Source organism: Electrona antarctica, assembly GCF_951216825.1.
Source record: "Electrona antarctica genome assembly, chromosome: 14".
NCBI classification, from domain to species: domain Eukaryota; kingdom Metazoa; phylum Chordata; class Actinopteri; order Myctophiformes; family Myctophidae; genus Electrona; species Electrona antarctica.
Window position 1 is genome coordinate 33822452 of NC_136795.1, and position 22822 is coordinate 33845273.

General features: G+C 41.3%; 1 protein-coding gene across 2 annotated transcripts in view; it reads left to right on the forward strand.

The window, feature by feature from the left end:
- Positions 1–22822, forward strand: part of LOC306936695 (1-phosphatidylinositol 4,5-bisphosphate phosphodiesterase delta-3-A-like) — a 29486-nt gene that overhangs the window by 3687 nt on the left and 2977 nt on the right. Inside the window, exons 1-14 of one of the 2 annotated variants that reach the window (XM_079520301.1) lie at positions 1512–1770; positions 9277–9441; positions 14520–14748; positions 15599–15728; positions 16767–16992; positions 17276–17477; positions 18067–18211; positions 18527–18679; positions 18810–18962; positions 19254–19407; positions 20109–20225; positions 21394–21572; positions 21728–21863; positions 22485–22634. In XM_079520301.1, coding sequence (XP_079376427.1) covers positions 1683–1770; positions 9277–9441; positions 14520–14748; positions 15599–15728; positions 16767–16992; positions 17276–17477; positions 18067–18211; positions 18527–18679; positions 18810–18962; positions 19254–19407; positions 20109–20225; positions 21394–21572; positions 21728–21863; positions 22485–22634 — 2227 coding nt within the window. In that variant the 5' untranslated portion in view covers positions 1512–1682. Of the gene's footprint in view, positions 1–1511; positions 1771–9276; positions 9442–14519; positions 14749–15598; positions 15729–16766; positions 16993–17275; positions 17478–18066; positions 18212–18526; positions 18680–18809; positions 18963–19253; positions 19408–20108; positions 20226–21393; positions 21573–21727; positions 21864–22484; positions 22635–22822 lie in introns of those variants that run through there. The other variant, XM_079520302.1, reaches the window with a different exon arrangement.

Below are 22822 nucleotides of genomic sequence, written 5' to 3' on the forward strand. Positions count from 1 at the left end.
TTTGAAGCCGTTGAGAACTCTCGGGACAAGTGGGACAGGACGGGGTTATAAGTTGCTATTAAATGCCTTGATGTCATATTCGACCATAGGCCTAATATTGCCAGTCATTTTGTTATTAAACCCCTCTTGGTGTCACACATTTTGTTTTAAAATGCTAATTTTGGTCATATATGGCCAACTTGATAGGCTACTGTAGCTTATAGTGGATATTTCTCATGTTATCTTAACAGGCTTAAAAACACATCTTGCAGGAAAAGAGACAACGAGAGAGCTTTACAACAGAAAGCCAACTAAATTATTAGGGGACTAACTATTAGGGCATTTGAACACTGATGCCTGCCAATCACAATGTGGGACAGGGTCTCAATTTGTGGGACGCCTGAAAAGTCTTGGAAATGAGGGACTGTCCCATGCACGCTAAGGGGGACATCTGGTCACCCTACGTTCAACCCAGATTTGGCTCCAACAAGGAGTTAAATTAATTTAGCTCCTATGCCACAACAGAAATGTGAATCACTAGACTCCTTCAAAACCGCTCTCAAAATGGTTATCAGCGGCTGCAATTCGAGAATGGCCCCTGTAAAAAAGTTAGTCACCCCCCCCTTTTGCCATACTGTACATGTTTTCTTTCTTTTTTTGTTTTCTTATGATTGTTTTGGCATAGAATTGTATATTTGTACATGTCTTTATATGTTCTGATGAATGAAATATGTTTGAAAAGTGTGTGCTCTTTCTGGTTTTATCCTCATAGAAATGTGTGTATTGACCTGTACTTTCGTTTAAATGTACCCATTCTAACAATCTACATTACTGCGAATACAAATTTCAATCAATCAATGTTTGATTGCTTAAAGCATAAAACTGCAGTTTAAAAAAATGTAAAAATGTTAGACGTAGACGTATAGATATGATATGCAGTATATTTAATAATTCAGATTTGTCAGACAGACTATAGTTACAGGCAGCCTCTCAGTCTCAGTTCATCATGAACCTGTAATTTAATGAGGATTGCGGTTGTATTCAATAACCACCAGATGTCGCCACTTGACAATTGATTGGAAAAATATTCTGAAAGAATGTCCTAATCATGTGAATGAAGCTAACAGGTTTATGCACTTATTTCATTTCCTGGTTACATGCTTCATGGTTTGGGGGAAAAACACAACGTTTTACAAAAAGTTGTATTGTGCATTTTCTAATAAGTTGACACATTTGACACATGATGACAGTCACACATCTGATCTTATCTTCATCTGACACATTTTTGCCTTTTGAAGTTGTATCTGCGGGTGTCGATATGATCATGATTTATCATCATCAGACAGTTGTTCTATGTGTAAGTTCTAAGTTGATACCAATGGCTGACGAGGAAATATAAGGGCCGGGGTAACTGTAAGGGGTTGTTTATTAAGTCTTGGGAATCGTATTACGGAGCGGTGACTGGGGAGGGACCATTGACATAAATATATGGGAGCGGGAGGGACTTGAAATGTTGAAGGGAGTGAGGGGAATAACATTTGCGCTCCCCTCTCTCTTCGGGGTAGATCGGGAGATTCGGGACTCTGGAGCAAGACCAGATCGTGCATGCGGGAAGACACCTGCGCCGAGACTTTAGTCTGAGTAGCCGACAGTGACAATTACAGCAGGATATAACAGAATTCGCCGGAGTTCCCATAGGCATAATGCTTGGCAGCAATAAGATGCCAGCCACCGGTGCCAATTCACAGAAGAAGTTGGTTGAAAAGACACAGGAACCTCTCAAGAGGCTTGGTAAGGCAACCTCTAACCTTTCACTACAGTCATGCGAAGCCTTGATGGTCAGTTCTTCTGAACTTTTAATAGCTATTAAGTCGTGGCTGTTAGACTATGTACACATCGACGTCAGTCACCTTTACCAACACAAAACGAAGTTTATTGGATCAAGACTATTTTGAACTTTTCAACTTTAAGCTACATTTGTAGGCTAGTTTGGATACTTCGCCTACTTGCATGCTCTGCATGGTTTTAGGTTTTGGCATATAGGCATATAGCCTCAATTTTGTTTACATTTTGTATAATTTGAGTTCTAGTTTTTCTTGTTATGAAAGTATTTTGACTGTAGTCTTATAACTTGATGGCAGTTGTGACAGAGAGACACCTTTGATTGATTGGTTGATTGATTCATCGATTGATTGAATACTTAACAGTTTAGGTACAGTGGTCCAGATTTATACAAAAGGTGCTAAAAGGACACACACACACACAAATGGCACACCACATGGGTTATAGTGAAACAGAAACACCATGACAATAGTTCAAATGGGTATGTGGGAGTGGGTGGGTGTGGAGAAGTGATCATGTGTGTCAAGTGTCCAACTGTTCATCGTGTGATTCAGGCTTCTCATCATTACTTACACCACCAACACAGTGCCCGTTATGCCCACTCCCTCTCATCATCACTTCACATGATAAAACCCAATGGTTTCAATCCACACACAGTAAACCAGTGTTTCTCAAACTTTCTTTTGATGTGCATTTGGACCTCCATCTGGAAATATTTTGTGCCATTAAGGGCCAACATTTTCAAAAATGTCTTTTACATAGCTGATGTAGGCCTATATAGGAACCTGGGGGTCACCAGACACCACTTTGAAGACCCCTGCAATAAACATTCTGGGCATTAACCTAACTCTGTGTCCATTTTTACACTCAGAGTTAAAGTAACACTCAGGGTTTTACTCTGCGCCTCGCTTAAAATAGAGAATTGCTGAACACACACAAACACACACACACACACACACACACACACACACAGCAGCTGCCAGTCTCCAGAATGTCCTCGGAGATGTCTGGAAAACTGAACCACAATATGTGTCAAGTCTCTCTCTCTCTCTCTCTCTCTCTCTCTCTCTCTCTCTCTCTCTCTCTCTCTCTCGGTGTGTGACTTCAAATTATTGTTCATAACAATGTTTTGTTTTAGTTCATAACACCTGTAGTACAGTATACTCAGATTTACAAAACACTCATGGCTACACTAAAACAGCAGTGTGTTGCATGAGACCGATATATTTGAGAGGTTGGAGATAGTCCTCCTTGTTTACCAAAAGTCAGATAAGCGCAAATGGTTCAATATGTGCGTCGCCATAGACCTCAGGTTCTAGGAGGGGACACTGTGTATTTGATTTACCAGGGAGTCCAAGGTTATATATCACTACTAAAGTTATAAACTGTTAATAACTGGACCATGCCGCCTCGTCCTCAACAGCAGCTCATGTCATTTCAAGCCCATATGAACGTTAGAAATGTAAAGTTAGTTTAGTGCAATATTTAACCTTTAACATACAGTATAAAACAAGTAGGTAAAGTGCTGAAAATTGCAACAAATACAGCCCATTAATTGGCAATATTAATCATTTATAAGATCATATCATGGAAAATCCCATTGTGATTAAAGCAGTGGTTCTCATGGCAAGGGCCCCCAAATTGACATGTATTTGAAAATGTAAATGCTGGTATCGGTATAGACTATAGAGTCTATAGTCTATACCGATACCAGCATTTTAGCCAGTATTGGCAGCTTTTCCGATACTGGTATCGGAACAACTCCTCCCTCACCCGAGCCCAGACCCCACTTTGAGTAGCAGTGCGTTCCAGATCACACATGTCCTTTTTCTTTTTTAAAGAGCTACCAGTCAAGTTCATTGCAATACTGACTCATTGAGCCTAAAGTCTGAAACATCTTTAGTTTACAATCAGTTATTTGGGAATGGCATTAACAGTACATCCTCAAACATCAACATTATTTTAAGGTGTAACTCCCTGAGTACCTATTCTCTTTTTTTCTTCAAAAAAACCCAAAACATTTTTTTAGGTAAAGCAAGCCCAGGGGTGAGTATAGGTAGCATTAAAGTCACAGATTATGAATCAGTTTTCAGATGTAGTAATGTTATATTTATGTTAGGATTATATAAAAAAAGGCCATTAGGTCAGACCACAATTACGTAAGTGTCGGCGACACAAAGATATACAGATAAAATAAAAACCTCATAGGCAACCTTAGGCACGGGGGCCAACATTGGCACAGGGGAGGGTGATCACTGGCACACTGGCATAAGTATGAGAGAGATGATTTTTGGTTTAAAAAATAAAAGTCAACTAAATTAAGTTTCCTCAAATCTTTATGCAAATTTCATCCTGCACATAATTCTAAATTAATTCAAACTCTAAACTCTGACTGGGGAGGGAGTCTGGGAGATAGGTGGGTTATTGCTCTTGCGTCATCAGATCATTACATCCTGATGTGAAAGAAAATATTTCAGAAGGAGAAAACAGTCAAAATCAGTTGGAAATATAACATTTTGATGTGGTTCATACTGACCATCAAGAAAATAAAAACATGGCACCAGGCACTAAAAACATGCCGACCCCATCCCACCCTCCCCCGTGCCACACCCTATAATTATTTTTTTTACTGGTTCTCTGTGTTTCACGGTTTAACTCAGTATTTCACAATGTGTACAGTGTTTTATTCAGTCATCAGACAAAGGAAAAAATAATTATCATCTCTTTTGCTAGCTTATTACTTGTTTACAATTTAAGTAATTTAGCAGACACTATTACCCAGAAGGAGACATAGATTTTACTTCCCTTTATGCCAATTTCAAACCTTTTTTGTCAAAAACACACACACAAGGGCATGTCAAACTCTCAAGTCACACCTGTGCAGAATAACCTCTGTATAACACATGTTATCACTCTGTAAACGTTTCTTTATATTGACTAATACCAAATGTTGTTAAGCATTATTTCATACTTTCCCAAAAATCGAAAATGAGCCAATCTACAAGGCAATCTCACACAAGGCTATACATTTATATTTTAGCTATTATTTAAAAAATAAAATAAAATAATAATACTATTTTTCACCTATACATTCCCAAAACAGGGATGCCAGGTTGAAAGTGGTTAGCATATTTCTTTTAGGGTATAGAATTTTCCTCTGTGTTTGGAAATGCGTTTACATAAAGCACTTCGATATCAAAATCTCAAGGCACAATTGTGCTTTAATTAATTTGTTTACTTCGTTTACCTCCACAATGGAGGTTAAAGTTTGGGTTGATTTGGGTAGTGTATGTGTACTTGTATAATAGTCATATATACATCGTGTACATGTATATAATTCTTTCATTCATTAATAACCATTGTCAGTTGACTCTACACTGACATTTCCTGTAAAACCAGTGTTTATATGCATGCAAACTGTGTTTATAATCACATCATATTGATTATTGAGTGCATGAATAATGCAACATTCATAGGGGGACCAAGAAGCGGTTCTTAAATTTAATCTGGCCAATGCTACTTGATACAGATAGACTGCATTGTATTCCCAAATATTATGTACAGTCCAAATCCCAATTTTTGAATTTCAAAATACACTTTTGATTATCCAAAAGAAATGAATAAACAGTTTGCACTCTGCCTTCATAATTTTTAAATACACCACCTATAAGAGTGAGTGACCGAGGAGGGCCTGCGTTGCCATTGATTCGTTTATTTTGGATGTTTTGCATTCTCTTCAGCACCTGCCCAAATGTTTTTATTTTCTTTGGATATACACAAAATTATTTTGAATAGTATTTTTTCCACAGGCTAACCCAGGGGAACAAAACTTAAGCGAGCCACCTGGTCATGTGACAAATTAGGCTGTAAATGAATTAAGCTGTGAGTAAATTAAACCACGTGCTGAGGACATCTCATTTGGGCATGACAGAGCACAGAGGGCAAATTAAACTGTTCAGTCCCCCATATCATGTCTACAACAACTCTCTATCTTTATAAGTGTAGAATCGACACATGCTTGCTCTCATGGTAGTGGGTATGTTGAGCGAAACATGAACCATACCCCATGAGATGTTGGCATGTAGGCCTCAGTGTCTAGCAAACATGCAAGCAGAGTTACAGTAGGTCAAGATTGTTTCGATCTTCTTTGTGATACAGGGTGAGGGCATCCCTGCTGGTCTCAGTGTTGATATATTCTTGTAGAAATATACCACATGGGACCGATCTTAAATGTTTATTGCTTTTAAGTTCCCACCGTATGTGTCTTCTCACTTGATCTCTGTATGTTCTATTCTTGCTTGCCCAGGCCAGCTGTATCGGAATTTCTCACTATATTAGTTATTGCCCTCAAAAAGCATTTCACCACCTCTGTAAGTTATTTAATTTTTAATAATTTGTTCTAATCTTTTCCACTCTTTTCTCACCACAAGAGCCTACTGTTGCATTCCTCAGCATGGTTGCTATAGCTCACTATGCAATGCTTTGACTATCTGGTTAAGTGTGTGTCAACAAGATTCGTTGCAGCTCACTGTGGGGGAAAAAGAGAAAATGAGGCTCAGCTCTTGGGCTTTAAGAATAATTCCCATTCTTCTTATACGTACTTAATTACAGAACTGTAAAGAAAGAAGCCTAAACAGACACAGGCAGTCAGGCACACAGCATTTCTTTTGGTACGTGGTGTTGTCAAGGTGAAATGTTTCTGGAACAGTGCATTGGCAGTGATTTTGGGCAATCGTTATTTCAGTTGCTCCAAACCTGCTGCATTTGGCAGAGAAACAGTGTAAAGTAGACTGTAGACAGATAGAGAAAAGAAAAGTTGAGGTTAGGGACGTGATGATAAAATAAGCGGTGGGTTCAAACAGAGAGGCAGTGCCAGTTAGGCAGTTTGAGCAGCATGGTCACTGACCTGCTGTTAATGAGGTCCTTGTGCTCTCTGCCTGTGGGAATGTCTTGTTACACAGCTTGGTGACCGTGTGGAAAACAGGGTTGTTTTGGTGGAGGGCTGAAGGGGGGAAATCTTTTGTTTTTCACCCTGGGATGAAGGAGAGAAATAAAATACATGGCTGCTCCCAGTTTGTTTCTACTTGAGGGGGAGGGGCGTTGAACAGCTTGTCCTGTAGCTTGGAACTTGGTAAAATATGTGGCCGTGGCAATTTGGCACTATGACGAATCAAGCCTAATTAATTTATACTTAGTCGTATCAACTTGTATGACGATGTTGCATGGCAAAATAGCTGATGTGCTTAAGCTCACAAGCTGGTTATATTTTAACAATATTTTATCAATATATTAGCAACAAATATTAGAATAACAGATAATAACACCATGTTAAATTATAAAGTAAATAATGATCTTTCTATTAAGAAAATGAAATCCACCAGTGAGTCAAATCCATTTAGATGAATCGCAAGTAAATTACATTTTTATTGCAGTTTAGTCTGTAAGTACTAAATACAGTTTTCTCAATTTAAAGGGAGGAGGTTTCTAGACACAAAACTGTTTAGTTCACACCAATGGGTGGCTAAGGACCTACTTTTCTAGTTTGCTTCTATTTGCACACTGGACCAAGAAATGTGCATGTAAACATTCACTTTGTGTCCATTAGATTAGGTAACCATAACATTGCAGACCAAGGCCTTCAGAGGGATCAGCTATGCACACACAGTTGTCTTGGCATTATGCTTTAAAATCCATTCTTGTGAAGGAAATGTATTATCAACGCACTAGAAATATAATTTAATTTAAAAGTTAATTTTCCAACTTAGTGTTTGTTACATCACAGATTTACAGAAATAAAAAAGTGTGTGAAACTCATTTCATGTATAGTTCCCATCATATCGTTATTTCCATAGGATGTGTGTGTGTGTGTGTGTGTGTGTGTGTGTGTGTGTGTGTGTGTGTGTGTGTGTGTGTGTGTGTGTGTGTGTGTGTGTGTGTGTGTGCGTGCGTGCGTGCGTGCGTGCGTGCGTGCGTGCGTGCGTGCGTGCGTGCGTGCGTGCGTGCGTGCGTGCGTGCGTGCGTGCGTGCGCGCGCGCGCGCGCGCTGGCTAAACATACATACATACATACATACATACTGTACATACATACATGCATGTATTGTCAAGCTTTAAATAGTCAAAGTCATTGAGTCATATAAGCATTGTGTTATGTTGTAGTGAAATAGTGTATAGAGTATCAAGCCCTTAAATTATCACTGAACCACAACGGGAAATTTCATGACGCAAATGACACATGGACCTGAAGAACTGCACAGTCTGTTCTGTGCTCTGGGATTAGCTACTGACTCCTACTGTAGCCTACTCGACTGGCACATCTCCACATGGACTATTGGGAGGACTTATACTTAACAACCGCAAACAGTTGTGAGATTTATATATATTCACTTAAATATGAATTGTTGATACTGTAAATATTCATTATATTCACTGTTGATAGTCTGTACATACATTGTCCAGTGAAGATTGGTTGTCACTGTACATTTATCAGGCTCTGATAACTGCTACATATACATTCATATAGAATAGATTGTACATTTATACTTATATTTATTGATATAGCAATAAATAAGTATATGTTAACCCATTTAGACAGGGAACCCCTATATGTAACTATACCTTTCAATGCGGGAACACCTTTTGGTTTGTTGTTGCTACAGTATGTAGAATATAATCAGAAAAGGTAGGTCAGGATTTAGAAGGCTAAATCTCACATTACTTGAGACTTAGACGAGAGTGTCAGTACTCAGCACTGTACTGTAATTTGGTGCTATTTAATTTACTTTATGTTTGCATATACTTTGCACTGTTGTTTGCATAACTCTTTTAGAATATTTAGAATTGTGTTTATTTCTCTCAGATATATTTTATACATGAATATAACCATTTTATAACCATACTAGATGAAATGGAGGTAAATGCTGCAATTTGTAAAAATTACAAAATAATGAAATATGACTTCTAACGTAGTTGAAGCGGGACTCATAAAATGTCCATGGGACCCATCTAAAAGACCACCCCTGGGTCCCGGGACCCATTACAGTGAAAACTAATTTACATCACTGGATGATGTACGATGATAAGAGCGCCCCTCACTTCACATGGGTGTGATTATTATGTTTTTAAATATTTTTTAATAAATTGTCATAGTTAAATAGTTAAATCAAATTATTTTATAGTTAAATAGTTAAATCAAATTATTTTACTTTATTTTATTTTCATTTTGATCTTTATTATCTCTCTAATCTTGGGTTACAGCTTACTACTGTTCCTGCTATGATATGACACATGAATTTCCCTTGCGGGGATCGATAATGGTTAATCTTATCCTGTCTTATCTTATGACCTCTTGCATGTGTGTGTGTGTGTGTGTGTGTGTGTGTGTGTGTGTGTGTGTGTGTGTGTGTGTGTGTGTGTGTGTGTGTGTGTGTGTGTGTGTGTGTTTGTGTACGTTCCAGGGGTGGTGGATAATGAGGACATACATACGATGATGAAGGGCTCCTACATGATGAAGATACGCTCCAGGTGGCAGAAGAGCCGGGCCCTGAAGCTGCTCGATGACGGGGTCACAGTGTGGTGTGAATCTACCAAGTACACCCGCAAGGCCAAAGACCAGCAGACCTGTGAGTAGCCCTGGCTGGAGCAAGGAGGGGTCGTAGTAGGTGGACAGACAGGAGCAAGGAGGGGTCGTAGTAGGTGGACAGACAGGAGCGAGGCCAAGAAAGGGGGAGAGGAAAGGCGTGGACCAAGATGTTTGTTTTGGGATCATATTTTGAGTGAGTGAGTTTTAGGGAAGGAAACGACGGCGACAACACCTTGCCCTAAACGAGGGTGGTCATGTTGTGTACTTTTCAAGATGAAAGATGTACAGTTAGTACGCCCGAAGGGAAAGTAGGCTAATATAGAAGAACTCTATAGAAATACTCCACCAGCAACACTCCCTATTTTAGTCTATTCAAGTGCAGTGCACTCATTGTTTGCTGTGTTGACTTAGGGATTGTTGCAAGGAGAAACCCTCTTCAGCAAGTGAAACCTGCTGAAGTGTGTGTGTGTGTGTGTGTGTGTGTGTGTGTGTGTGTGTGTGTGTGTGTGTGTGTGTGTGTGTGTGTGTGTGTGTGTGTGTGTGTGTGTGTGTGTGTGTGTGTGTGTGTGTGTGTGTGTGTGTGTGTGTGTGTGTGTGTGTGAAAAAAATTAATTAGAAAGTAACTATAGTTGATCATTTGTAATATATCTGAATATATTACAGGGTTAGCTTCAGGTCTGAGGAACATGTGAGAGACAGATTCTTTACTGTCAGATTCTTTACTGTAAGTGTGATTAGTCATAGTCAGGTAGAATGTACAGTATGCGCCATGCCTTATCCCTGACACAATCTCTGTAAAGTGGAAAGGATAGATCAGAAAGGGAAGTCCACAGTCACAGCAGCTCCCTAATGATGTCACATGATGTCTGTCTGTAATCCTCCATATATTGGCTCATTAACGTGTGGGAACATAGTTATTATTGTTGGGTTTTGACCTTTTACACCTCCCCTTTTCTCCTCCTGCAAAATACGATTTTTACTTTATGTTTTGCTAAATCAGCTGACCAGCGGAGCCATTTCACAACTCAGTCTTGTGATAAGTGTGCATGCGTGCATACTGTGTGTGTGTGTGTGTGTGTGTGTGTGTGTGTGTGTGTGTGTGTGTGTGTGTGTGTGTGTGTGTGTGTGTGTGTGTGTGTGTGTGTGTGTGTGTGTGTGTGTGTGTGTGTGCACACAATTATTTTAATGTATGGGTTAAGTCAATCTAGTTGCTTAGTTTTAACAAAATCAATTATAATGTGTTTGAGTCAATTCATTGCTATATGAAAAAACAAAAACAACCTTGCTTCTCGATTATTCAATTAAACTAGTTGTTGGTTCTAAATGTCAGTTTCAAGGTGGGAATGAGGTTTTGCCGCACATCGCAGCACACATCAGACATCAGACACCACCAGACATTCACATGATCTTTCTGGTTTCATCATACTATAATTAACCAAATGTCTGAATGTGTGTCAGAAACACTGCCGTAGCTCCTCACTGCCTGCACCAATCACTCCCACTTTTCACACAGGCATTGACCATAATAATATGGAGGTCTTAAGCACTTTTTCCCATTTAACAAATTATAAATTAATAATTATTTTATTAGTGCATTAAAATTGGAAAAACTCTCACACCTCCGCCCCCTAGCGACACCTGTTCTCTGTGTTACCACACTGTCAAGCTTCCTCTGCTCCCACCGCAACACAACAAACAGTGGCCTATACAATACTGCACCTGGCCCACCGCTCAGACTGCCTACCTGCACACACACACACGCTGACACCCCTTGCTTATCTTATGTTGCTGCATCACGCTGGATCCACTGCTGCTTTCACATGTTGACTTCCACCACTTCCGACATCAACAGCCCACGTAAACTTTCCAAACTACTTTCGCTTTGTGTGTGTGTGAAGCGAAAGTAGTAGTGTGTGTGTGTGTGTGGTGCATGTCAAACTGGGGGTCCTTGATACTTTTCAAATAGGGGTCTGTGGGCAAATAAGTGTAAATGTTGCGGTCCTTTCCATGAAAACGTTTCCCTACCATGCATTTGTAAGAATACTTTCATGACTTCATGTTATACTGCTGTTTTTATTCATTACAAAAACACACACAAATATATTATACAAGTTAAAATATATCAGAACGGGTAAGGACTAGTCTATATAGTATATCTGTCTCTCTCTCCCTTCCCCTCTCTCTCTCTCTCTCTCTCTCGCTTCCTCTCTCTCGCTTCCTCTCTCTCTCTCTCTCTCCCTCTCTCTCTCCCTCTCTCTCTCCCTCCCTCCCTCTCTCTCTCTCTCTCTCTCTCCCCCTCCCTAGGTTCCCTCTCTCAGTATCTCCTGCCCTCTTGTCTCTTTGAATAGTTCCCTGTGCATGGCACCTCTGCTACATCCATGTAATCTTCTTGGCAGCATTGCTATTGCTGATCAAGGAATGTGTGTCGTGCTACACAGTAAAATCACAGAGTGTTTCACTGTGTACACCTTTAACCCACGGCTCTCGGGGGATGGGTATTGCGTTGCATGGGGTGAGAGGGCAGTCGGTCATTGAGGGTTAGTGGGTGGTAAATGCAGCCGTGAACGCACTGTGCCATAAATAGGGAGAGCGGCGGCGTTGTGGTGTGTTGTAACACTCAGAAGTGCACAGTGACACCGTACAATGTTGACAACTCACAGGGCCGGGACAGAGTGACCACTATACGTATATCACATATTAGACAACATAATCACGTTATAGAGGTTACTTGGTTGTCCATTCTGTCCAATGCATGCAAGATTGTGTGTATATGCACTATGCACTGTATATATTTGTGTGCATATGCTTATGCACATTTGTGTGTGTGCATAGTCTGCATATGTGTGGATGCATATAGTTGCATACACAGTAAAACCCTCTGTGTTCATCTAATTGAGAGTGAAAACATTTGACGCACACTCTCAGTCTCAGTTGACCACTTTGTCACTTTGTGGTACTACTCGCACGGGAAACAGCTAATCTATAGCCAATCTACAAGCTCACAACACGTCACATCCCGAGGTAGTTGTGATCTTGTAGTTCAGCTATTTTCGTATTTTTGTCTCCACCAGGCCGAAGGCATGGGGAGAGAGTATGTTTTGCACTCCGTCCGTCCGTGTGTCCGTCCTTCCGTCCGTCCGTTACCAGCTAATCTCCGGCACCGTTAACCCAGTCGATGCCAAACTTTGCACACACACTCCCTGGATGCCAACGATGAACCTCTGCCCCACATTTTCCAGAACGGCCTGTTATAGCGCCACCATGAGGCAGCTTTTCACATTTTTTACCTAAAACTGCACCGATCTGCGTGAAACGTTGCATGCACACTCCCTAGAGGCCAAGGACAAACCTTTGACCTGCATTTTCCGCAGCTGCCTTTTATAGCGCCACTAGGATGCCGACTTTTGTAAAACACATTTTTTTATATTACTCCTCCAGATTCTGTCCAAAAATCTCACAAATCGTTACACAGTATCTCTATGGTCATGTGCTCAAGTCGGATCTGTCCGATATTTCATATTCCATCCTAATTGGCTATAATTGGCTTTCACAGTTTGCAAGATTGCCCCGTTTTGAACAAAAGCCTCAAATCATGAACGCAGCGTGCAATTTACGTGAAATCTTTCACACATTTTCTTACTAGGCTGAGGAATATATCCCACCCTTTTCACATTGGCCTGTTATAGCGCCACCAACAGGTTGATTTTTGCAAAACACATTTTTGGAACAAAATGCCTCAAATCATCCAATTGCCATCAAAGGCGTCTGAAGAAATGGCACCCTTTTCACATTGGCCTATTATAGCGCCACCAGGAGGCCACAACCTGACCTGGCTTGGTGGAGACCTGTGTTTGTATATATTTTGTACTATGAAGGCATGCCCAAAATATGAATGCCTGGATGCCAGCAGATTTTACATATACATGTACAATTCTGTGTACAGTGTGCGTGCGTGCGTGCGTGCGTGCGTGCGTGCGTGCGTGCGTGCTTGCGTGCGTGCGTGCGTGCTTGCGTGCGTGCGTGTGCGTGCATGCATGTAGATAGTTTGGAGTTTGGCCTGGTGCCACTATGCTCTGTTTAAGGCAGTCCTGCAGGACCAGTGGGAATGTGGGTTCTGGCACCTGGCAGAGTAGTTCACTATTGTGCCCTGATCTACACTGAGGGACGTGACATGGAATGCAGCACTTGAAAGTTTGGCTGTCAGTCGACAGTCAACACGTGGCACGCACGCACGCACGCACGCACGCACGCACGCACGCACGCACGCACGCAGGCACGCACACACACACACACACACACACACACACATACACACACACTCACACACTCACACATACATGTTAATGTCGTAGTCGAGACAACCAAGGCGAAGGAATGTATCAGCAATTTTGAGGAGGTGGATGGCAAGGGCTTTCATAGCCTCCAGCAAGAGAATGAGACAATTGTCTGGAGAGACACTGCTGTATTGCCCGTTTGTGCAACGCCTGAACTATACAGTGTCTTCAGAGATAAACAAACTCCTCCACACTGAATGACGTTTTTTTTTTGTGATGGGATCACACAGTTACAGTACACAATAAAATCCTCAGTGTTAAAGTCTGAGACATTATGGATGTCGTACATTTGTACATTCTCTGCTGAGTTAAATACTAAATAAAGTAACACTCATAGTGGTGTATAAAATGTTGTGCAAATTGGCCCATGAGGTGGTGCTATAATTCTTCTGCTCTGCAGAGAGAGAGAGAGAGAGAGCATGGCTTTCAACCAAACATCCAGTGTCATATAGAGTTGCAGGTTAAAATTATCCTGCTGCGTGGCATGTATATCAGGCACATTTCTCATTGCTCAGGCCTATGCAGGTCATATTTTATGTACCATGTGTGTACTTGTGCTCGGCACTGCCATGCCATCCTTCAACAGAGACTTTATGGTTCCAGAAAACACTTGACCCCCTGCCTTTTAGTTACGACAGATCTCCATTGATTTCCATGGTGTCCAGCCAAAGCTCTGTTTACTCAGCAACAGTGACACACTTATAACTGCCTCTCTCCTGCTGTGTGTTTATTTGTCCCTGTTGTACCTATCTACATTGACATCGACTATCTCTCCCTCCCCCAGTCTCAGTGGCGGAGGTGGAGTGTGTGCGTGAGGGATGCCAGTCGGAGGCTCTACGGAAGCTGGTCGGATCCATACCGGAGAGCCAGTGCTTCACGGTGGTGTTCCGAGGTGCCCGGAAGAGCTTGGACCTGCAGTGCTCCAGCGAGGACGAAGCTCGTCACTGGGTCAGAGGAATCCGTACCTTGAAGGAACGTGTGGCCAACATGAGCCAGAAGGAGAAACTGGATCAATATCCTCTTCGCTCCAATGCCCATGTTGCAACACTTGTCACACGTACAATCCCACGTCCATAGTTACCATGTGCAGTAATGACTTGCAAGAAAATACCGTCTAAATATAGTCTGAATATCCTTGTCAATTATAATCCCTGGTACCCACTACTCAGTTGTTGGTGACGCGAGAGTAGACATACTCTACAGTGTAGAGTCTACAGAATTGATCTCCTCCTTAGATCTTCTGTTGACTTTTTTTTCATGGATCAGTAGGGCAGTAGTAGCCTGGCTAATAAGCCAGACCGAATCAGCCGTTGGCAAAAAAAAAATGTGCCTGCCGGCAGATTACGGTCTGGAGAGGCTCAATTGTACGCCCATTTCCTACACCAGAGAACTGGTGTGGCCAATCGGGACACGGTATGCAATATGGGCGGGCTTTGGTACAGTGATGTTCAATGCTTGAGACCTTTGACTGACAGTAGCTCTGACCAATTGCGTCAAAGAGAAAATGTTTGAACCCGCCCCCCGGGAAACAAGATCCATACACAGCATCTCCAGACTCAAATACCACACGACAGTGTGATTTGAGTCTGGCTTATTAGCCAGGCTAGGGCAGTAGGGCATGCCCAGAATGTATGAGATATGTAATCTGATCATTATCTACAGTATACACAAATGTCAAGTAATGGGGCCACCTAACTAAAAAGTGTCACTGTTCTATTAACTCTGTCATAGACATGGTTCATTGTTATTAGACAAAGATGAGTGTGAAATGAATATGACTTAAGTAGACCACAGCCCACTGTGAATCCACATACTGCCAATAGCTATGTGTGTAGTCATGTTCTATTCCTTAACCTTTGACACTTGGATCCGTGGCTACCTGAGACGAGCGGATGAGAATCAGGACGGGAAGATGAGCTATGATGAAGTCCAACGACTGCTGCAAATGATCAACATTGAACTGAATGAGCAGTATGCACGCTCATTATTCAAGGTCAGGTTTAAATGAATATGTAGGGGTTCTTTTGCATCTGTGATACATAGTGGTACATAATCTTGTGATACATAGTGGTACATAATCTTGTGATACATAGCGGTACATAATCTTGTGATACATAGTGGTACATAATCTTGTGATACATAGTGGTACATAATCTTGTGATACATACAGTAGGGGTTATAGGGGTACATAATCATGTTCAGCATATGTTTAAAGGTGCTGTAAGTGATATATGTTAAGTTCTATAATATAGAACAATATCAGAATATTGATGCAATGATTATTATCACAATATAGAGCTTTAATTCTTTTAAAAACAAAAAACTAAAGTTTTTCTTCTTTTTTTTATTTCTTTTTATTTATTTATTTTACCAAAAACATATAACTTGCTGCACCTTTAATACCAGGTGAGTATTAGGGTGTAAGAGAGAGTTAAGACTTAAGTCTGATTTATACTTTAAATACATACACCTTTCTCGTGCATTGAAAATAGCAGATCTCACAACATGTCATGGAGACGTCACGTGAGCTTGTAGATTGTCTCTTTTCTGTGCAAGACACCATTGTGACTAAGTATAAATCGGGCTTTAAATCCATGGGGGTGGTGATATTTTGCTTGTTAGGGTGATGAAGATTGCATGGGGTGTGGAATCAGTGTTCAGTTACTAAGCCAATCCTCCAAAGATCTACCCTTCCTCTCAAACACAGTTAATTACTTTATTTTGGAGGATTACCAGCTATGTATATTATGTCTCAGCCCTTCATTATTGTTAAATTGTTGCTTTCATGTTCCCTTCCAATGTGATCCCTGCTGCAGCCCGCAGTGTATGATATCTGTTTTATGTACGGTAACTATGCTTGGGTTGGTTTAAATTATATATAGGTGCTCTCTACCCTGGGAACAAAACAACAGCAGATCACAAGGTCCAACCATAGTAAAAGGGCAATAGACCATCTCCCTGTGTCTCTATTCTTCCATTTTACATCAATCTTCGAAATAAATATCTTTCATTGCTATCATCTGTATCCTAGAAATGTGACCGTTCGTGTGACGGGCGGCTGCACCCCACAGAGATTGAGGAGTTCTGCAGGGAGCTTTTGAGGCGGCCAGAGCTGGACTCCGTGTTCAGACATTACTCCGGCAATGGCTGTGTCCTCTCCACTGCTGAGCTCCGTGACTTCCTGGGAGACCAAGGGGAGGACCCGTCATTGGACCATGCCTTAAGCCTCATACGCACCTATGAGCTCAATGACTGGGGTAAAAACACTAAAGCAGCCACAGCACGCACCAGAAACACTCACTAAAAGCTTAACTTCCCAAGACTGTGATTAGTCTAATCCCTGTTATAGAAAAAAAAAAGTGTTTGAATTAAGTGTGTCTACCATGTCTTATCTTGCACGGGTTCTCGTCTACAGCAGTTCAAAAACATATAAACAAATCCACTGTCTGCGATATATGTTGTTGCCAGTGTCGTTCATGATTTGATTCCCTTCATCGAAAATAGGTAATGAAAATGAACATGCTCTGTAACACATTGCAGCTCAGAAGAACCAGTTCATGACCCAGAATGGTTTCACAATGTACATGCTGTCTCTGGAAAATGATGTGTTGGACCCCAAACACTCCCGCGTCTACCAAGATATGACCCAACCCATGGCGCACTACTTCATCTCCTCCTCTCACAATACCTACCTTACCAAGGACCAAGTCACCAGTGCCAGCAGCACAGAGCCTTACATCAGGTCAATATTTGAACTACTTAAGCTCTATTTAAAAATATCTAAAAGCACCCAACACAATATTTCTTCAAGGGGAAACCCACCCATTTTCAACATTTTACTATGTCATTAATATACCTTAGAGCTGTGGAAATAATAAAAAAGTCCCCCCATTTTGTATTTCCTAGAACTGTAATTATGAAAAAAATCATTAACATGGTGAATGTTAATGGGGGAACTTTTTTATTATTTCCACACAACAGCTCTAAGGTATATTAATGACATAGTAAAATGTTGAAAATGAGTGGAATGCCCCTTTAAAATGTCTTGTATGCCTTTTTATGACGTGCCCAAAGGGACGCTGGGTTGAATGGTTCAGATTCAGAGATAAATACATGATGTGAACCTAATTAATGACAACAACACACACCACGTCACTGTGATGAAATTAGAGCAGATTTCAAGAGAATTGACTTAAAAAAAAGAAAAGAAGAAAATAGCTATTTTTATGAATTGAGATTTTAACTGTGGTGAAACCACATCCTGCAGTGTGATATCCCTGCTTTGATAGATTACAGTAAGTAATACTGCTTTCTGTCTCTGACGATGCCAGGGCTCTGAATCAGGGGTGTCGCTGTGTGGAACTGGACTGCTGGGATGGAGATAAAGGAGAGCCTGTCATATACCATGGGCGCACTCTTACGTCCAAGGTGCCTTTCAAAGAGGTCATTGAAACCATTAACCAGTATGCTTTTAAGGTGAGAAAATCATACAAATATAAAAAGTAAACAAATATGTAAAAAAGAACAACTATTCCCATTGGTCTTTTTTATTTTATTTTATTTTTTTAGAATAATGCATTAAAACTAAGGTTTTTACACTATGCACAGTGATCTTCCAGATCTAGATTCTTGACTTGTTCCCTCTTGCAGACTTTACTACTGGAACCTTTATCTTCTCTGATGCAGCCCAGGCGCATTGTGACTTTGACATGGTGGCGTTACAGAATGAGCTCCTCGGTTTATATTTTGTGGTCTGCCTGCACTTTAATGATTTGTTATGTCTCATCCCAGGCCTCTCCATACCCTCTGACTCTGTCCTTGGAGAACCACTGTTCTGTAGAGCAGCAGGCTGTCATGGCCAAACACCTGTGCACCATCCTGGGCAGCAAGCTGCTCACCAAGCCCCTCAGTGACCAACCACTGACCCAACTGCCCTCTCCTGAGGTAGAGCACGTGACCCATGGCCTTCTCTACCCACCATACACTCCTGCTCTACATGGCTTCCATGTGGACAAGTCAGTGCCACACCGCTTAAATGAAGTAATTTGTTTCCTTTGCGGCTCTTCTTTTGCAGGAGTTGCGGGGCCGTATTCTGGTAAAAGGGAAGAAGGCAACGCCTCACCTGGGCCAGATAGGCAAAACGAACAGTACTTGTAGCTTTTCCTCCAGTTCTGACGACGAGTTACTAAGCAGCAATAAGAATACACCCAAGAAGGATGCTCCCAAGGTTCGTTCATTTAGTCAGTTCAATTTCATTTCATAGCTGTCAGTCAGTAAAGCTATATAAACCTAAACACATTTGGAATAAATATGTTATGAACATGGAATGATTTGGTGCTATGCAACGTTTTGAAAAGTGGTGTTTAAAATCAATCTACTGCTCACTTCAGCTCTTATCTACTCAATTTCTTTCAACAGCATCGCTTACTGTACACAATCATTCTAGGATCACAGGGATATTATTTGGATTCTGTGTGTTATGACTCTACACCTTAATTGCGTTGTTTGCCCTACATAGGTGGTCTGCTCTAAGCTGAGTGAAGAGCTGTCAGCATTGGTGGTGTACTGCAGGAGTGTCCCCTTCCGTGGGTTTGATAAATTATCTGAAAAAACACCAAGCGACATGTCCTCCTTCTCAGAAAATGAGGCCCTTAAACACATCAAAGACTCAGGTAAAGGTTTGAAATAATATTATCTTGACCTTAAGTGTTTTATAAATTTGTAACATTGGGTTGGGTGCGTAGGCACTAGGCAGTGATCATACATATAGATCCATCCATCCATCCATCTTCAACCGTTTATCCGTAGTCGGGTTGTGGATCTGGGGGATCTGGGGGATCCCGAGGCGTTCCCGGACCATTTTGGAGATATGATCCCTCCATCTGATCCTTGGTCTGCCTGGGGACCTCCCTAGGGAAACGCTTGCCTTGAGTCGATAGGCATCCTTACCAGATGCCCGAACCACCTAAGCTGGCTCCTTTCCAAACAAAGAAGCAGCGATTCTACTCTGAGTCTCTCTTGTGTGACTGAACTTCTCGCCCTATCTCTAAAGGAGATGCAAGCCACCCGTCTGAGAAAACTAATTTCTGCCGCTTGTATCCGCGACCTTATTCTTTCGGTCATGACCCACACTTCATGACCATAGATGAGAGTAGGAAAATTACCTCCACACCGTCTACACTTGACACCTTTATTTAGGCAACATTTGGGTCATTAGACCTTCTTCAGGCATCGGTGCCTGAAGAAGGTTTGTCCGAAAAACACTGGTTGGTTTGGGTAAAACATTGCATACTTTCATGTAGTCATTTATTCACATCATCACTTACATCATTTATTTTTAAGTTTTTTTTTGTTTTATTCTTCATTTTTGCAGGAAAGCTGTTTGTCAGACACAACAGCAGGCAGCTGAGCCGGATCTACCCCGCTGGACAGCGCCTTCAATCCTCCAACTATGACCCCCAGGAAATGTGGAATGGTGGCTGCCAGATGGGTGAGTACTCCAGTATAGATATGTACTGTAGGGACACTAGAGCTAGCAGCCATTATCACTTTATTAATTAAAAACAAAACAGTTACAGTATGGTTGTCTGGGTGTCCCAAAAGGATAAAGACAACAGTAAACACGTATTCTACTACAGTAATTCTCCTGGGCGCTTGTTGAGAGTAAACATCACATACTTGACACTAATGTTATGACAACTAACACTGATGTCACTCGCATCTACTGACTCTTTCATTGGCGCATACAGTAATGCTAAAAACAGTGGTTCTCAAACATCTTCAAGTCAAGGAGCCCCCATAATGTTTTCAAGATTATTCACAATTCTTCAATATATTTACAGATTCAGTGTATGTACAGGTCTACAATGGTAAAACAAACAAAAATAATTTATTATACTCTTCCAGACAATTAATTGGCTGGACCAAGTTCATGCCAGCAGCAGGGTCCCACCTCCTCTTTTTGCGAACGCAATGAGCATTTACTATGAGACCCAGCAGATCATGTCTGTCTGTCTGTCTGTGTGTGTGTGTGTCACGCTGTAACACCACCTGCCCGCCACCAGAGGGCGCAGCTGTATCACACTGATTCACACACAAAAACACACACACATGCAACTATGAGACCCAGCAGATCATGTCTGTCTGTCTGTCTGTGTGTCACGCTGTAACACCACCTGCCCGCCACCAGAGGGCGCAGCTGTATCACACACATGCACACACACACATGCACACACACACACACACACACACACACACGCACGCATACACACACACACACACACACACACACACACACACACACACACACACACACACACACACACAAACAACTTAACTTAAAAAAAAAACTTAACTTAAAAAAACTTAACTTAAAAAAACTTAACTTAAAAAAAATCTTAAAAAAAAGAGAACAAAAAAAACCTTTAAAAAGTATGTAATTTATTCTAATTGTTGTTATTGCAATTTACGAGCTGCGTTCGCTTCCCGCGTTCGCGCGTCTTACTTGTTATGCTGCTATATAAACTGGACCCCCGTCAACGACCGTTGGGGATCCCTGGCCCCAACTTTGAGAATCACTGTGCTAAAATGTAATATTTCTTTTGTTGAAAATGATTGTTTTTGTCATTTTCTCTTCCATTCCCCCGTGTGCTGTATAGTGGCCCTGAACTTTCAGACGCCTGGGGAGCAAATGGACCTGAACCAGGGCCGTTTCCTTCCAAACGGTCGCTGTGGATACATCCTCAAACCAAGCTTCCTCTGCAGCCCAACTTCCAACTTTAACCCAGAGATCACAGGGGGAGGTCCTGGACACAACCCCACTCAGCTGACTATACGGGTGAGCAGCAACTGTACTCACTAAGAATATTGAAACCATGTAACTGCTTGACATGTAGCCCACTTCTCAGCTGTTGTGTTTAGGATGCCAGTTTCTTATGGAAAATGTATTACGCATGTTTGACTAGAGACTGACTTGATTGATTTTACTTTCAGATATTATCTGCACAGCAGCTGCCAAAAATCAACATGGACAAGGCCAGCTCCATTGTGGACCCACAAGTGTGGGTGGAAATTCATGGAGTGGGGATTGATAATTCAAGAGACAAAACTCACCGTATTGACAACAATGGTAAATTGACCATTTCATTATGGTTATAGTGCCATAATCTTTTACACATACTATATTAACATTATGCCTTGTGATTCAAAACTAATTCTGAATCAATGGCACCACTTAAACCCTATACGTTGTGGTACATCCCACATCAGATTTCCTATTTTTGCTGAATGTTCGTTTGTATAAAAATATACAATTAGAATTTGCGTCCTCACACCATCGTCTTCAATGTTTGTGTTTCAAACTCAAAACTGGCCATTCATTATCAATGGCATTTCATGTCTGTGTTAGGACAAACACCACAAAACTGGACATAGGAGGCGCTAGCGCCCCTCAAAAATACAAATATGCGAGAAACAATAGAAGGGCATAAGAGGATACAAGAGTCAATGAAGCATAATAAGAGCATAAAAAGAGAAAAACACAACTTATAATCATCAAGTAGTAAAAGCAAGTCTATAAAACTTTTGTGAATTAATTTAAAATAGAACACTGAACTTGCTAGCCTGATTTCCTTAGGCAGGTCATTCCAAAGTCTAGAGCCAGTACACTTCGTTGATACATGCTGAGTGCTAGTTGTGTGTGTGTATTTCTTTCTTTTTTCCCATCATAGCTCTCTTATGCCCTCTATAGGTTTTAATCCCCGGTGGGACTGCACTCTAAGCTTCCAGCTGCAAGTTCCTGAACTGGCCCTGGTGCGGTTTGTAGTCGAGGACCATGACCACACTGCCAAGAATGACTTTGTGGGCCAGTTCACCCTACCTCTCACAAGCCTACGGACAGGTAAACAGTCCCCTGCTATTACTTTTGAGTGACAGTCTTGCATATATATATATATATATATATATATAGCATAAGATAGGGAGAATCGCGGGTTTGATTCCTGAGCCCGACAAACTCTGCTGCCTGTCAATCCCTGTCTCTCTTTCCATGTTTCCGGTCTATCTCAACTGTACTATCCAAATAAAAGC